Source organism: Choloepus didactylus, chromosome X (assembly GCF_015220235.1).
Source record: "Choloepus didactylus isolate mChoDid1 chromosome X, mChoDid1.pri, whole genome shotgun sequence".
In the NCBI taxonomy this organism is placed as follows: Eukaryota; Metazoa; Chordata; class Mammalia; order Pilosa; family Megalonychidae; genus Choloepus; species Choloepus didactylus.
In genome coordinates, this window is record NC_051334.1 from 113,816,057 (window position 1) to 113,834,595 (window position 18,539).

At 33.2% G+C, this 18,539-nt stretch overlaps 1 protein-coding gene across 1 annotated transcript in view; it reads right to left on the reverse strand.

Annotated features, from left to right (window-relative positions):
- Positions 1-245: 245 nt before the first annotated feature.
- Positions 246-18,539, reverse strand: part of NRK (Nik related kinase) — a 210,487-nt gene continuing 192,193 nt past the window's right edge. The window contains exons 22-29 of the mRNA XM_037821841.1: positions 16,804-16,947; positions 15,082-15,240; positions 10,741-10,842; positions 8,955-9,095; positions 8,525-8,676; positions 5,486-5,645; positions 2,056-2,195; positions 246-341 (exon numbers count right to left, since the gene is read on the reverse strand). Of these exons, the coding sequence (XP_037677769.1) occupies positions 246-341; positions 2,056-2,195; positions 5,486-5,645; positions 8,525-8,676; positions 8,955-9,095; positions 10,741-10,842; positions 15,082-15,240; positions 16,804-16,947 (1,094 nt within the window). The remainder of the gene's footprint in view (positions 342-2,055; positions 2,196-5,485; positions 5,646-8,524; positions 8,677-8,954; positions 9,096-10,740; positions 10,843-15,081; positions 15,241-16,803; positions 16,948-18,539) is intronic.

The following is an 18,539-nucleotide window of genomic DNA, read 5'->3' on the forward strand; positions in this document are numbered from 1 at the left end:
GTTTGAATTCACAGTAACAGCAGTTACAAAGTTTGTGCAAAAGATATTGTACACCATTGGAGTACATAGAGCTTGCTATAATTAATTTTATATAAAGTTGCATTTTTTGTTAAAACTATTCTATACTACAGTAAAAGTTAAGTGTCTGATTTAATTTTTCCCTAACAATAAAACTGAATGCTCGTTTAATCACAGAAATTTGAAGATTCAATTTGTATAATGTTGCAATAAATCATTGGAATCTTTTAAACACAACAATTGCTTTGGAACTCTTCAAGTTTTCCAAGGGTCATGAAGTAAACACGGCTATGGTGATTGCGCAGAGTAGAGGTAAAAAACAGCTTTAAAAAGAGAAAAATACACCATCAGTAAATATTTCATACATTTTAACCTGATGCTTGATAAGCAAAAGTTTTAAGTACTAGGAAACTACTATAACCTCAATTTATCCACATCTGCCAAATAAAATATAAAGCCTTACTATTTTTCTGAACAAATTTTCTTCAAATTAGGGAAAAAGAATTTAGATTAGTATGGTATTTAATTTATATATTTTTAAATAACCTTTTACCACATTCTGAGAAATTGTAGTTTGTGTGCTTTAAATAAAATTAGTTCCTTGTAAGTGACATTCATCTGCTGATGTTCTTGATTACTTTTGGCGAAAAATTTCCTTTTCCTTTTTTTTCAAAAATAGTCTATTACTTTTAACTCAAGTTTGCTTTTCTTTTTTTTAATATGAGGAAACAATTAAATTATTTAGACATTGCTTACCATTGCTTCTGGTGTTGAGTGGCTGCTGAAATTTTCTACTTTGTTATTTGCTATTTCAATGTAATGGACCAAGATCAACAGGTTGATATAATGATTTAACCACAATAGCTTAGAGGAGGACCTATTGTGTAAATATAGTCTGTGCCATAATGAAACTTAGAAAAGAACATGGACATAAATATCAGAGACTTCCTTTTTAGGATGAGTGTTCTCAACATCCACAATTGTTATACTTAGGAGCAGGTTGTGAAAGAATAATAATGATGATAAAAACACACCAGCTACCCTTGATTTAACACCTTTTATGTGCAAGGTACTTTGTGAGAGCCTTATTGACACAGTAACGACAATTTTCACAATGACCCAAAAGTAGTTATTAATATCTCAATTTTAGAGATGAAGAAACTAAGGCTCAAAAAGATTCATCAAACTTCCAAGGTTCTCACTCCTAGTTTGGTGGCAGACCTAGCACTGCATCTTAGGTCTGTCTCACTTTGAACACTGGTCCTCTTCCCATTACATCCCTTTGCATTGCCAAATCAACAAATTACCCTTCTTTGATGTAGAGTATTTTATCCTGATGTTCTGCAATCTTGAATCCTCTACAATCCCTTTTAAACATGAATGTTTTCTAATCCTAACTTCACACTATTATTTCTCATAATATGTATAATATGTGTGGATTGTAATGATTTATAGTGACTTTTCAATCTAAACTATCTGAATTGGTTGTCAAATGTATCAAATTACACAGTTTCCAAATCTTGATTTTATTTTTCTTTCCTGCAAAGTAGACACAGTAAATATTAAATGAGATAGCTTTTAAAGTACCTAAACACAAGACCTACCACATAATTAGGTACTCAGCAAAGGCAAGCACTTTTTCCATCTTCTGTTATTGGATTGTGCTGAAAGTTCCAAAAGACAGATTTGCTCTACCATTCTAAATAAAAATATCATTTTAACATGAAAATGAAAGGACTATAGGATAAAGACAATAATGGATTTTGCATTAAACTAAATAATAGCTAAGCTTTGCTTACTTAGGGTGTGACAAGAATGTTTACTTTTCTGAAAATGGTTTCCCTTTGAAACCAAATTTCATTATTTACCAAATCATTGTTTCTGAAACAAAATGTAAAATTGTTTTTATCAATATATGCCTGTTTGAAAAATGTAGCACCAATACATTTATGGCCAGAGGGAAAAGGACATAACTTTCTTTAGTTAATTTTCAATGCTTGCTTTATTTTTCCCACAACTGGAGGATGTAAACTATACCTTGTCACCTCGGGTACACAGGAATCTCAGCTTCTTAATTGACCTGCGCTTCAGCTCACTTTCCAGAATGCTTGTTTGCAAAGAGCGCACTTCAATGGCCTTCTGACCCCATCCTGTGGTTCGCTGTGTACACGCATAGGCTATAATAAAAAAAAATCAGAAAAGCACAAAATCTTTCTAACAGTGATAGAAAATTATAACCACAATCAATTTTTTATTATTAAGGGGCTCATTATTACAGTTCAAGTAAACAAATCTCTTTTTTTCCCTCCTTGTATAATCAGTCATTTGGCCATTTTACTGCTCGGGAGTGATGTTCAAATTAGCACCACTGTGACCAACACTGAATTTTTAGCTCTCGATTCTTCCTTGGTTTCATATTCTCCAATATTCTCCAAAAGCTAAGGGTTAATTCTACCCTGTTTGTAGAAATTCAAATATACCCCAAGCCATCCTTTATTTTACAGTCTAGGTGAAGTACAGCATTCCGTAAGGGTTTGTATTTGTGCTCAAGTGACATATATGGAAACCTAACTCATAAAAATGAAAAATGTTAAGAAAAATGACTTACTCAAATGACTTTAGTAACTCTAATGCAATTCAATAAATTACCGTGCTACAAGCAGAGCAAAGCGAATTGGTATCATTAAGGCTTTCTCCTGTTCAGGGATTTTTTATAAGATTTTAACGTTTTGGCCATATTTTATATTACTTTGTAACAATAAAGATTATGACAATAATTGCCTTAATGCTGGAAACTTAATTATGTAAATAGCCATATAGTCAGCTGCTCCTGAAAGGGATTTTCTGGTAAGGCGAACAGCATTACTGTTAACTGTATAACTTTTAAGTAGATATTCTTTATGTAATTTATGGGGAAGCAAATTTCCATTTAAATAATACCAATAATATCAATAATATCAAGATTTTGACTCAAGCTAAAATAGTCTAGAAAACAACAAAATTCCCATAGCACCTTGATTAAAATCTCAATACAATGAATTAATTTGACTTTCCATTTTCTTTTATTATAAAGGCAATAAATTCACATTGATATAATTATAATATAGTTTTTAAAAAATTCTTCATCTTTCTCAGTTTCTAAGATGACTTTTTTAAAACCAAAATTTATCTGGCCTATATTTGTATACATTAACTATGTATAAAGGGACTCAAGAAGGAATTATTAAACTTCCATAAAAATGATTGTTATTAGGCATGGTATGAGCCATTTTTAATCCCTCAGCTATAATTTACCAAGCATCCAATATCTCCTGCTTCCTTTTACAAATCAAATTATTTACTTGTATGAAAATGACATCAAAATTGTAATTAAATTACAATCATATTTTGATTCAGAAAATTGTTCTACTAGGAAAAAGATTTGTAAGTCCAATTTCAGACTAGACTTAAAATCACCCAAGATATAAGGGAAGTAAGGGGAACCATAGTGGTCCGAGTGATGGGAAAGTAATAGATTTATTCTGTCTGGATTTGAACATTTTCACTTATGTTACTATGTCATTAAAACTGGTATTTTTGTCAAAAACCATTCAGAACACAGATTTCTTAATGCACAGACTACTTGCTGTGTCCAAGTACAAAATATGACTTCACATAATTTCCACTTTAGTCCTGAAACCAAAGTCTGCTGAAAAATTTGACATATGAATCTACCACTTAACCTTGTTAGTAAATAGCTGTATGGGTCGGCTTGCTTTCTGAGATGGGACATGATGATTTGGAAGTAATACCTGCTGAGGTTGTTAAGACTCTGTATATTTGTTTGGAAATCCACAGCAATGATCCAATTGTTGCAAACATTTATTATAACTCAAGAAAGTATAAAATTCAGATTGGGGGCATTGGGATCTGGGTTAGTTTTAAATAACTAAGCATTTTTTTAAGACAGAAAAATAGTGATTTACTTAATATCAGTGTTACACTGTAGTCTTTGGAATATTTTCACAATCAAAATAACATTTTCTTGTAGTGCTATAATTTATTTTATATATATAGAGAGGGAGACATCTTTCAAATTCCGGCAATTTAAAATAGATTTTTCTTTTAGGTCAGAAGTTGTCCTGCCTACGGGCAAGAACTATACCAGATGGTATAAATATAGAGTTTGTTCAATTTCCCATTTGAATCGATTATTCCCATTTCTGATTAACACATTGATAACAGAAGTATCACTGTAAAATTTAGAACAAGATTCATTATTTTTAGTTTCTTTTGTCCCAGTTCTGTCAATTATGTTGTAAGCATTTACCTTCTGTCACTTAAATGGTTTAAAACCCTCTGCTGAGTTCTTACCTGCTTGAAGAATTTAGAACAGGTTTTCAGGACAATCCTTACACTGAATATGTAAGCAAAAAAAAAAAAGGTTTTGCAGATGCACTGCAAAAATGCCATCATCCAAAAATGAGAAAAATGTCCATTAAAAGGCCATTTTTTCAAACCAGTCTTTAAAGTCATATGAATACCACATTTAGCAATTTTATACAGATTTTAGAAGCCTCTGGTTTCTCTATTCTCCCCTCCACCCCCACTCACACTCTACCTCTGATGTTTTCTCCATTAAATTTTACCTCCGTTCAGGAATAGTTATCCTCCATATAATCTTTCTATCCTGTCTTAAAATTCCTGTTTCTCATATGCACCCTGTTTCCCATCTAGAATCACTCCCATAGTCCCCAAGCTTCAGAGTTATACACAAGAGTCTTTGATTATTGTGATTATTACATCATTACTATGATGATGCTGATGATGATTTCCCAGCTCAACAACACTGCATTAATTATAAAGAGAAAAATATCCTGGTCTGACAAAGATGAAAAGGCAGTTTTCTTTATTTTGTCATCTGGATGGGCTATAATAAGTGTTCCAATTAAGACAATCTATCTATTTTCTAAATGAGGGATGACGAAGTTTTAGTGACAAACAATATGTCACATATTTAGTTTGTATTTGATTTTTCCACAAGAATATTTGGCACTAAACATAACATTACTGACTGAAAGAAATAGAAACATTTTGTTCTTTTTTATGATTATTTGTCAGTCTCCTAAGATAAGTGAAAATCCCTTAAAATCAATGTGATGGAAAGAAACATTTTCAACATCTGTGTAAAGTCTTCAAGCACAGAAAGTTAAAACAGAGTTATAAATTATTATGAAATAGAATTAGTCCATGTTTCAACTATATAATTATTGCAAATTAATGACTCAAATGACCAAAATCAGCCTCTTCATGGTATTATCATAAATGTTTTAGGTATAAGACAAACGTATCACCTTACAAAAGGAACTGGTATGCAGGATCCCAAATTAACACTCTGTGCCTTGAGAAAATGTGATAATTCAGGAAACCTTTCTTAGGACAATTTTTTACACTTGAGATGCTTCTCTGAGATCATTTTCACACATACCTACGGAAGATGGTATGTCTTTCCACACTTCAAGGATCTTCTTGAAGAGTTGTTCATTTGCTTCCATAGAAAGGGCTTCGGCATTGAAGGTGAGCATCATGCCAATTCCCAAGCAATTAGGTAGAATGATGATATTCTGTGGTATAATGATTTCCAGGGGCTGGAATTATGTTTCATAAAGTTTTATATGTCTAACATTTTATCACTACTACTTTAACTGAAGCAGCTTGGCTTAGCAATAAAGAGCAAAAGGGGTTTTAAAATGCAGGGAAAGGAAGAAAAACCTCTATTGCAAAATTAAAGTGCATGCCATCTAACAATTGAAAAGAGCCTTCTTTATGGCATGAAGTAGTCATTGTTTAATATTCTCCCTTTATATTTGTAAGAATCTGTTGCTTGAAAAGGGTTGAGATATGTTTCTAATGCAGAAAAAGTTTGCTGAAATTTCAGTTTTATGTATAATGATAGAAGAAACGTTGCTTGTACAGAGTTAAATTTAAGCTTCATATCAGCATGTTAATGAACCCTTTAGTAATGAATGTGTGAACCAAATAGCAAATACACAATTGCTGATTATCAGCCAATTCATTCAAATCAGAAATAAAAATTAATTTTAAAAATTGCTTGAGCTTAAAATGTTTACAAAGCGCAACTTTATAATATTTTTCACTACTTGGTATATAACAGCCTCACACACACACACACACACACACACACACGCCTCAAAAAAAATGTAGGATTTCTTGTCTAATTTATATAATACTAAAATACATTCAATACATACAGGTGTATGACTCACATGAACCAAGTAATTTATCAAATTCAAAGACTTATTAGGTGACATAATATGAAAACCTAAGAAATACTTAAGCATTTCTAATTTTCATGTGACCTTTGCTTAAACTATAGATATTGTCACATTGACATTTCTCTGAAAAATGAATGATTATAACAATTATGCTACTTTTATCATTTCTCCAAATTAGCAAATTACAGGAAAAAATAAAATTCAGAAACTATACTTGCCAAGCCTGGCGTACTCGGGACAATTGCTTGAGGCCATGTCTCAGCAACTACTATCCTTAAAACTAAAATGGGGATCCAGAGGCGAAAAGCAATTTTAATGCGTTGCCTGGGCACTCTCATGAGCATTTGAATCAGAGAAAAGATGCAGGAAGAGAGAAAAAGAAAGTACAAGAAAGGTTGTCTCAAATAAAATCTGTTTAAATAAAACTCGACTGCTGCAAATCCAGAAAACCTCAGCCTCTTGCTCCTCAGATGATTCCTGAATTAATCAAATATTCTTTAACACACATGGCTCTCTTGAAGCATTGCAGCTTTTGTAATCTAGCACTCTTGGAAAAATATTATTTTTAGTATGTTCTGTCTCAGAAGATATCTTTCCTTGCCTTAGATTAGAATCCTTTCTTGGTGGGTCAAGTCACCAAGGCATTTAGCTAAAAATATTTCTTATGAATGTACTACATAAGGTACCCTAATTAGGTCAGAAAATGATTTTAAGTAACTCATCTTCTCCCGTTCTAGCTTCCACAATAACTAACTAATGATTGCTTAAAAAGAAAATAATTCTCCTTACTTATCAGTCAAGTGGCACACAAGGTTCAGCCTTCATGAATGGCTTTTCAAATAAGTGTGAACTTTGACAAGAACAGAAATGTTCAGTACTGCACTAGTTTTTAAATACAGGCTATCTGACATGACATAAAAAATAAGATGTAAGGAAGTTATGGTAGACACACCAATCTGACGAATACTGTAAAATTTATCTCAAAAATAACCTGACTTCATATCTAAGTGGCTTTGCCTGGGCTTGGTTAGGTATTTTCTGTTATCAACAGGGTGATTTCTATATACTCCTAGTTGACAACTGGGAAAACACTTTCTTTAAAAAAATTACCTAGTAATGGTCTGACAATTGCTCTCTATAATTTTTCAGAGATGTATGAAAACTTCTGAAGGCTATTAAAAATATTATGCAACCAGTGATTTAAAAGCACATGTTTTCTCCTGGACTTTTTATATTATACTAAACCACTAAAATTGTAGTTGTTTATAAGTTGTGGAATTAAGAAAAGGTGAAGGAGAAAAATGTTAAGCTTAGCCCTTCCTATTAATAATTTTTAATAGGACAAACATAATTACCATCATCAATCCTGAGATACAGTGGAATGATGTGTATGTGTATATATTATGCTATGTTGGAACTCCTTACATAAATGATGTGTATGGTGTTTTATAACTATCCATTTTGCAGATGTTGTAGCATATTTTCACTATAATTAATTATATAATTAATTTCACTATAATTAATTATAATTAAAAGAGATTGAGTTGACATGCAATTTATTCGAAAACATTGAATTTTTTGAACAGCTATTTCAACTATAACCGATATTATAAGAGAACATCATGATAATTTGCTATACAGCAGAGTTAAAGTAATATAAACTGGAAAAAGAAGGGGGGTATGCATAATGCTGCATATTTTAATGCTTGTGTTATATTTTTAAAGAATCTGTTGAGGAATTATAGGGGTATAGAATGACTAAAGAGCAAGGATTGCAAATTCAAATGCTTACTAGGGCCAGTTACTATAGATGCTAATGGTGACTAGATTGGGAATGCAGAGCATATATTCCATCTAAAAGGGGACAAACATGAATCAGTTCTGGTTGATAATGACCAGATAGAAATAAGTGCCTGAGGTTATCAGATCTTCTGGCTTTTAAACAGGAGTCCAACTTTTTAAATGTAAATTACATTCATTAAAATGGACAAAAAACACTGTGTCAGACAACAAAATCTATCTGCATAATAGATTCACATGCCTGGACTATGAGACCATCAGCAACTTTTGTTTATCCATGGTCATTCTATGGCACTCTATACTTACCTTTTAGGTCTAGTTCTGGTATAGATATCACTAATCATATTTTTGAACCTTTAATGGTTTTGACAATTGGAAAAGCTCAAATAGCAATAAATAATAATTTCTGAGATCTGAAGGTGTTATCTTACGTTATTTGGCAAGGTCACATCAGACATAACCTCAGATTCTGCATCAATGATGTGATAGTCATCTGCTGAGCTGAAGAAAATCTTTAGTCTTTTGTCAGAACCAATAGCCAGGTCAACTGTCACTGGCTTATGGCCAAGTGTTGGAAATACCTATAAATATATAAAACCAGATATGGACAAAAGGTAAAAAAAATTACACTATAAGGCAAAAATTTCCCTACCTTTCTGCTTAACAGATATTTAAAATCCAGATTGATTTTAAGAATGTTATAATATACTTAGAAACCTATATATTACAACTTTCCTTAAGTCTGTTACTGCAACAAGGATATATTTATATTCAGATAATAAATCTTGATTTTCCCTTCAAAGGTCAAATTGCCAAGGATAATAAGAGCCTTTCACTCTGCTGTATTTAAATTCCTTGTGTTAAACTTCAGCAAATGAAGGAGCTCATCTGGTCTCTTAAACCGGTTCACTGGATCAGCTGCCTGTATTTTTGCCAGTATTCGAATATAGGTTTCATAGGACATGTAATCTCCCTTGGAGTCTGCTGATTGATCAATGCATAATTGGTAAAGAGTGAAAAAGGCCAGACATGTTAGCCTACCATATACCAGGGTAACTCTAGGCTCCAATAGTTCCTTGTCCAAGGAAATATAAGGCCCAAATAGGATTCACCGCCAAGATCAGTTCACAGTAGAGGACTGAGAAACACAGGATTCATGATATTGTAGTCATGAAGTGGGATTCAAGAACTGAAGTGAGGATATATATCAGGAACTGTAAATCAGACTAGACGAAACATTGGTACTCATCTCTTTTCTTTCCAGCTCAGTACCAGACAGCTTTGACCAATCAGCAGACTCCAAAGAACAACCCATATCCAAATACTGACAGCTGATCCAAGGCCCAATTAAAGGAGGTCAGATCTAAGATGTGATCTTGTCAGGGCAAACTCAGGCTGTCTATATATTAGTCTGTACTATTTATAAAAGAGCAAATTTATTGTACAAATAGACATTGAAGGCAGTCATATGAATTAACCCATCTTTATTTTATATGTATGTTGCTTTGGCCTACAAAATATACCAAGCAACAGATCCTGACCTAAGGTACAGACTTATTTCATGAATGCTTTGCTGGGGCCTATCAGGATGCGTATCTATCAGTACTTTGTAAAACCTTGTCCATGGGCCAATCAAGATGTGTATTTATCAGTACTTTGTAAAAACTTGTCCATGGAGTTCAAAACCTCCTGGGACATTTGTTAAAAGTATAGATTGCCAGGCCTCACTCCAGGTCCACTAATTCAGCCTGGGAATGGGTCTGAGATCTGAACTTTTACAAATACTCCAGATGATTCTGATGTATAGCCTAGGTTAAGAGCTACTGGATTCTATATAACACTGCCAGTTCATTAATCAGTCCTATGAAATAAATTTGAAGTAATCCTATTTAAGTGGAATGGCTTTAATTCTGGAGCATTATACATGAGGCATTTTACATTAAAACCATCCCAAGTTTATGGGATGTGATAAAAAATAAAAGTTCATCAGTAACTTAATTGTTTAGGACTCCAAATGGTTAAAGTCCAAGTTTGAGTCAAAGAAATTCATTTAAACCATAATCAAGGTGAAAACAGTACTAGTAATCCAAATAAGCCTCATAATATTTCTAGAGAGAAATGTGTTTAGAATTCCAATTTGGGAGAAATATAGACCCACACCTTTCCTCCCACTCCCCTCTATTATAGCCTGTTAATCACATCACAGGCTGGTTCTTCCCTCATTCCTCCTCCAATAGGGCTCTGCCCTTTACCACACCTTTCCCTACCTTCCCTCTGTTCTCTGCCCCCCACTAAAATAGAACAGGGACTTTATCAGCTTCAAGCCACTGGTGTGGCATCCAAAACCCGTGTTTGGGACTCTAGAAGAGTAGGTCTTCATGTTGACTGCAGGAATTGGGAGTGAGAAGTTGTTGGGAACATCCTCGAAGGGGAGGGGTCAGGGATTTCCCTCACATTCTCCCTTGTTCTGGTTCCTTTGAATTATCTAACAAAAGTGTTAAATGATAATTACTGACAAGGTATATTCAAATAAAATTAATTGTAGTAGAATGATTTGTATTTCTGCATTTATATTCCAAGATACTGTTCAGTTTACAATTTTTTCAGAAAAGAAAAAACATGATACAAAGGGAAAGGGGATCACTCACTTTAATGGCAGTGTTTTCATCAAAGGACTTTGGTGCCCACACATAAAGATGAATTGAAGATTTCAAAGCAATTGCAATATATGTCGTTTCTTCATGTTGGACTATAATGATAAAATACAAAGAAGAAACAGTTGTACAGAGTTAACAAGAACACTTGTGTATGTGCATTTGTCATTGAAAATGTTATAATCACACTATAAGATCACAGAGCAAACATTTTTAGAAAAGCTACTTGATTCTTTTTTTTAAGTTAGAGAAGATGTGGGTATACAGAACAATCATATATAAAATACAGGATTTCCAAATTTCACCCCACCGCCAACACCTTGCATTGGCATGAAACATTTGTTACAATTAATGATAGCACCTTTTTATAATTGTACTATTAATTAAAGTCCACAGTTTAACTTAGCATTCCCTGTTTGTATTGTGCAGTTCCATGGACTTTTTAAAAAATTTATTCTGTTACCATATATACAATCTAATATTTACCCTTTTAATAATGTTCAGATATAACTGCATTTAAAATGTTGTGCTACCATTAGCACCAAAACACTTCTGTAATTACCAAAACCAAATTACCATAATTACCATTACCATAATAGTAAAAAACCATAATTACCATTAGAAAAACACTTCCATAATTCCAAATAGGAACTCCATAGAATCAGAATCTCTAATATAGGTTATCATGGGATGATTGGTAAGTTACTTGATTGCAATTTGATGCCCCAAAAAAGGTGAAAAAATTACTACCAGTTTTATGGAGTGTATGCATTAGCTTTTGAGAGAACTCTACATTGTATACTGAAAACTACAAAACAAATAATGGAAATTAAAGAAGATCTAAATAAATAGCAAGACACCATGTTCATTAACTAGAAGTCTTAATATTGTTAAGATGATGGTATTACCAAAAGCAATCTACAGATTCAAGACAGTCTCTGTCAAAATTCCATCAGCCTTTTATGCAGAAATGGAAAAGCTGACCCTAAAATTCATGTGGAATTTCAAGGGACACCAAATAGCCAAAACAAACTTGAAAAAGAAGACCAATGTTGGAGAACTCACACTTCCTGATTTCAAAACTTGCCATATAGCTACAGTAATCAAAACAATGTGGCACTGTCATAAGGATAGACATATAGATCAAAAAATAGAATTGGGAGTCCAGAAATAAACCCATACATAAACAATCAATTGAGTTTTTACAAGGATGCCAAGAACCTTCAAAGGGAAAGAACAGTCTCTTTAACAAATGGCACTGGGAAACTGCATATCCACATGTAAAAGAATGAATTTGGATCCCTACATAACACCATATGTAAAAATTAACACAAAATGGGTCAAATACCTAAATGTAAGAGATGTAAGGGCCACAACTATAAAACTCTTAGAAGAAAACATAGGGTCAAATCTTCATAACATTAGAGTTCACCATGTATTCTTAGGAATAACAACAAAAGCACAAGCAACAAAAGAAAAAATAGATGAATTGGACTTCAATAAATTAAAAGTTTTTGTGCATCACAGGACACCATCAAAGAAGTGAAAAGACATTCTACAGAATGGGAGAAAATATTTGCAAATTATATATCTGATAAAGATCTATTATGAAGATATATATCAAAAAACATTTACAACTTAACAAAAAGAGAAACAATCCAGTTAAAAATGGGCAAATAAATAAACATTTCTCCAATGGAGATAAGCCCTTAAGCCATTTCATGGCCATTAAGAACATGAAAAGATGTTCATCGTTAATTATTAGGGAAATGATGATCAAAACCACAATGAGATACACATTTTACACTTACTAGGATGGCTATAATCACAAGACAAGTGTTGGGGAGGATGTGGAGAAATTGGAACCGTTGTTCATTGTTGGTAGAAATGTAAAATGGTGCAGTGTGGCAATATTACCCAAGAGAAAAGACAACATACACATCCACAAAGACATGGAGGAAAATGTTCATAGCAGCATTATTCATAATAACCAAAAAGGGGAAGTGTGCAAATTTTAATCAACAGGTGAATGGATAAACAAAAGGTGGCATTTCCATATAATGAAATACTATTCAACAATAAAAAGGAAGCACTGATGGATGTTGCACACAATACAACATGAATGAATCTCTGAATCTCGAAACATTATGCTAAGTGAAAGAAGTCTGTCACAGAATACCACATATTGTAATGTATGATTTCATTTATATAAAATATCTAGAATAGACAATACTATAGAGAAGAAAGTGTATCAGTGGTTCCCTATGACTGGAGGCAGGGGTGGAAGTTGGAAGAAGTGTGAAATTGGGAATAACTGATAATGGATATGGAGTTTCTTTTTGGGATGATGAAAATTAGATCTTGGTGATGTTTGCACAATTCTGTGAATATAATAAAGACCATTGAATTTTATACTATAAACAGTGCATTTTATGATATGTAAGTACATCTCAATAAAACTTTTTTTTCTTTGCAGAAAAAGACCTTAAGTAACAGTGTACCAAGTCACAAGCTAGTAAACGTATGATTGCAATAATGTTTGTCCACCTCTATCTGTGTCCTTGACCATTATGCTATTCTGCCACTTCCCCCAAAAGAGGACTTTGAAACACAGATGATGCTACTTTTTCTCTTGATTTTTGACATTGTCCCCTTGAGCCTGCTCTTCAATGACTTCCCTGGAGTTAACTTCTTGTCAGCTTGACCAATTGTATCTTCTTGCTCTCAACTAACCTTTCTGACTCATATGGAATTTATTATCTTATCTGTTAGACCTATACCTTGTGGCTAGGATATTCCTTCTGGCTTTTCTAGGCAAACTCTATATGAGATCAATATGCAAGGTCTTTTTCTCTTAGTATGAGCCTCGCTTACCTTTTCATTGTCTTTTGTACTCTTCCCAAGTAGGTCAAAGGAGCATGATTAATTAACCCCCATCAAGCAAGGAAATTATCCATTTAGGAAACACTTCCTATAAATTTAAATAGGGCAGTAATTGGTGTTGATCCATTATTTCATGGATCATGGAAGGCTATGAAAATCCCATGCAAGTATGAATACTTTGCTGTCTTCCTGTGTGAAGATACTACTGTTCTACTTGCCAGTAGGACAAATGTTTTTGGTTGTTCTGAGAGCGGGGATGAATTTTTCTGGGGTGTGCTAGGAAAACTGGACTTACTTAGTCTATCCTCTTACCAAGGTCACAGATTTACATGATGACTACATTTGTAACTATCTCTATTGAACTAAAAATTTACAATTAAGTAGGAGGCAGTTCTGCTATAGAAACTCTTGTATTAAAGACTGGGGATATATTTCATCTCTGGGACTTCCAAATTTACATAATTGGATTTGGAGAGAAGTAATGACACTTAAAACTAGAAGAAAGTATGTATTTATTTAATGCCTAAATTATCTGAGTACTTAATTCTCCATTTAATGGTGTGCACATACATATGTACACACATGTGACAACATATCCTGGGAAAGCCACTCAATGTGTAGAACAGAAATGGTCAGGCAGGATAGAAATATCTTGTTGCAATTCATATAATGGAATTCCAGCTGTGTCCTATCTATGTCACTAGTTCTGCCTGAGGAAGCAATTAGTGAAGAGGGAAAGAAGTAAAAGAAGGCTGAAAAAAATAGAAAGAATTTGCTTCAGAAATAGAACAGAACGGGATGACATTACTTCCCAGTTGCTGACAGCTGAAAGCAGGATTCTGAGACACTAGAGTTGTTACTCCATTTCACAGTGGATGTTTGTAAAGAGACAGAGTCTTTGAAAACACTCTAATCGGGCAGGAAATATTTGGCAAATATATTCATGAATATTGACAGTGTGAGCAGGAGTCAGAAGATCACAAAAAAAATTTCTTTTTGACTTGTAAAGTTTCCTGGTCATTATGAAAAGAAATTTTCCAACTAAAATTAATGATTTGATTCTATTTTATTGCCGTTCCAAAGAAAGACACTATCAAATGAATCTCCTTTCAGGTTTCTAAAGATACATCTAGAATATTTATATATTTGAAGCTACTAGGGGCAGGAAAAAACAATCAGTTTATCTGGAATATTTAGGGTGCCAGAAAAAAAGAGGGAAAGTGAAAAGAAAACCAATCTTAACTTCAATAGCAATTTCAGTCGATCAACATTTTATTGCTAACAACCATGACATAAAAGACCTGGAAGATGTCTCAATGAAATTCACTCATCTTTGTATTTGAAACTGTAAATTTCTTTTCTTTCTCTACTTTGCCTTTCATAAAAATTTATTTCACTGAATGAAAGGAAGCAAAATTCGTATAGATATAATAAACATAAAAGGTACTTACGGACACTGAAGTGTTCACAGCCTGTCAACTTGTCAATAGCTTTGCAGGCTTTTTCTATTGTAGGCATTTCCTCTTGCCTTCTTTTACTTTCTGGATCATCATTCAAAATCTTGTTCCTAAGCCAGGTCAAATGATATACCCGAAGTCTGTTCTTATGGCCTGATAAGCAAGAAAAGAGAGTATTTCAATTCAGCTTTTCTATTTAAAATACATTGCATCAGAGTCTCCCCTTCAGAGTTTGGAAATGTGATAGTGAAGTCTTTCTTAGTCTCTTGCTCCCAAGAGATAATCACTTTCTTATCTACAGTCTGCCTACATACCTGTCTGAAGTAGATTTAATACTGTCCTTTGGGGCAGGTTAATACTTCCACTGTGCAGGCAACAGAATTACTATCCATTCATTTGTACCTTGGCTTTTCCCTAAGTCATGCTTCCTCCCTCCCTGGGGTTCAGAGACCCAGAAGCTGTCCATGGTAGCGTCAATACTTGTGTATGTATGAGAGGTGCATGCGATAATATTGACTGGGTGTTCAGGACTGGAGTGGGCATCTTTGAGCTCTGTTTTTTAGCATACTTACAAAATAGTTGAACAGTTTATTTTTTAATCCAATTTCTCTTTAATTTTAATATTCTAATTGTAAATCACATCAAATTCTTACAATTCATTTAGAAAAAACAGGTCATTAAAATTACACATTTCTCTTCCTATACAGTGACTCTATAGTCATTTTTCTTAGTCATTTTTAGCGTTCATTAGTAGAAGATTTCTAGGTCCAACAATAGGATTCTTATGTGATGTTTATGTTTTTATGTAACATTTTTGAAACAGTGTTAAGTTTCAGGTATCTATTTCTATTATCATTTTTTTCTATAATAGTAAAATAAATATGTGCTTTAAGCTATTAGATATCTTTGTATACTGATGTTCTCAACACTATTTGATACAAAAATTATCCACATTTGAGAGAAATGGAAGCATTAAAGAATGGCAGATTTGGATTAGAGAAAGCTGGATAAAAAGTGAAGAAATTCATTATCTCTAAGCCACCTAGATGTTTTCAAAAGCTAAATGTTGCTCTGTGTACCTCAAACAATTATAAACAAGTGATCATGAAAAGTGATCAACAAATCATGAATTCTGAGGATACCTATAGAGGGTTTTCTTCTCTAATCAAAACTTTAAGCAAGAGTTCTACTACTGTGTGAGAAAAATTCAGAGGTTTTAGGGGCTTCAGTCTTGTTTCTAATCCTATCTGTAGGCTTTTGTGATAAGGCTGTGCTGGGGATGACAAAGTCTCTCTCTTATTCAATTATTGCCCATTTTTTTCTTTGTTGCTTCTAATGCATCACAAGAAAGATGTATGGTGGATGTTGGTGGTGGTCCTATATGCATGTGTGAGTGAGAATTCCAGCTGTGAAGTAGGTGGCTACTCAGAAAAGAACCTGAGAGAATGCAAATGGAGTGGGTTTTCTCATCCTTGATATCCTAGTTGCATTACAATCAAATATCCAGACACCAAAAGAGTCAAGCTTAACGTACCTCAGAAATTAGTTTATATTGTAAATAGATAAGAAAATACAAATAGCAAAGTTGGAGTCCCAATTAAAGGTTATATTGAAAGTGTTCTCTTATGAACACTTTCACCTGTGAAAGTCTTTAACCCAGTTTGCAATCTAATTAATCTGCATAATTACTCAGTTAATTTTAGTTCTTAAACAAACCAGAGATGGTAATCAGCAAATTGAGTGGCTCTAGAACTTGAATCTGACGGAATGGTCTTCGTTTTATAAGTTTAGTAATGTCTGCTTTTCCACTTCTGTCCATCAGATACAGATTAGCTCGGGTTCCCAACAGCAAATTCACTCCTGTTCATATTTTAAAAAAAGTTCTATATTAGCTCATATTATTTTTTAGAATTGCATGTATATTAGTATTTTTAATATTCCAGTGAATTTTACCATTTTAAGCTAATATTAACCTCAGTCTGTGTAAATGTAAACTCACTACCAACTGAACAAATTTCACAGAAGTATATTAACATAGAGAAATTACTGTAATATTCCAGTGGCAGGTATCTGGTGCACTGCCTCACAAATAGATCTCTGTACCCTTTGGTAGTGTCCCAAACTTTTTATCAAAACAATCAACCCTTTTGAAAGTGACCAGTAAGCAGTAAGGTTATCTAGCACATACAAATAATTCAATTCTGTTGATTTCTCATTCACAACTATAACTAAGGGTTTTAATGCTTTTAAAATAATTATATGTGAAATAATTATTTTAATTGAATGATTGCTATGCTTAACCATACATTAAAAAACTGTTACATTGCTAAATTCTTGTGAAATTAGTTCCAACTTTCACGTATCTAATTTCCTACACTCTCTTTTATTTGTTGGCTGGCTCTTTTGGTTCGAATATAACCACTGTTTAAAATCCAAATGAGAGAACTGAAATAGAAGCTAGAACTAAAGTTTTAATACACTTCAAACCACTGTGGGGATTTTCCCCCACAAATTGAGAAATAGGAGACAATCAGCCAAAGTATTGTAAAAGAGGAGATATAATCAGGGTCTTCCTACTTCCTCTTGGAGACTATTTTTGCTCCGTAGGTATAGGGAGAAAAGACAGGTGTCTTTGGCCTCACTTTCCCATTCTGTTCTTTACCAGTTCTTTAAGTCATGGCCAGTGGCAGATTTAGGAACTGCATCTTCCTCCCACAGGGGAATCAGGGAAGCATGGGCAAGTACAGTTAATTTGACTATAATCTTTTATTTATCAAAATATGAAATTGCAAGTTATAAAAATAAATAACTGGACATTAACCATATCTCTGGGTAATTGCCTGACTGAAACGTTAAGGAAGTAAACTTTGCTCTTGTTATCTGACACATATTAGCAAAACTTTGATGATGACATGCTTTTTCTCTAAGTTGTTTAATCCATATAATTATAATGTTTTCTACAGTACTCTATTTTTTTTTATTTAAAATCCTGTCCCTCATTCAACAATACATTAAGGAAAATCTGTGAAATTGCAAGTCAGAGGATGGCATGCACTTTGGATTTCTCCCCTCCTTTTTTCATTTATGATTCAGACTGGCATGAGGTAAAATATTGTCTCAGCACTATCAATGTGTTTATAATTCTTCTGAAACAAAAAGATTGAAAAATTCTATCAAAGTTAAGACATTATAGAAAGAACTTTCTCTACAAATCCTAGACTATTTAAAAAGAAGATCCTGCAGAATTCTTTCTTGTAATACTTCATTATGTATCATATGGTGGACACTACCCTGAATTAGAAATACCAATCTCAAATTTTTAAGTCATGATGACCTAGTCAAATATTATATTTTAGCTAAGTTACTTCCAGTTAAAAATAAAAAATAGAATAAAAAGGTGGGGTGTCAATTCAAACATCAAACTTCATTGAGTGAAAACAAAATAGCTGAAC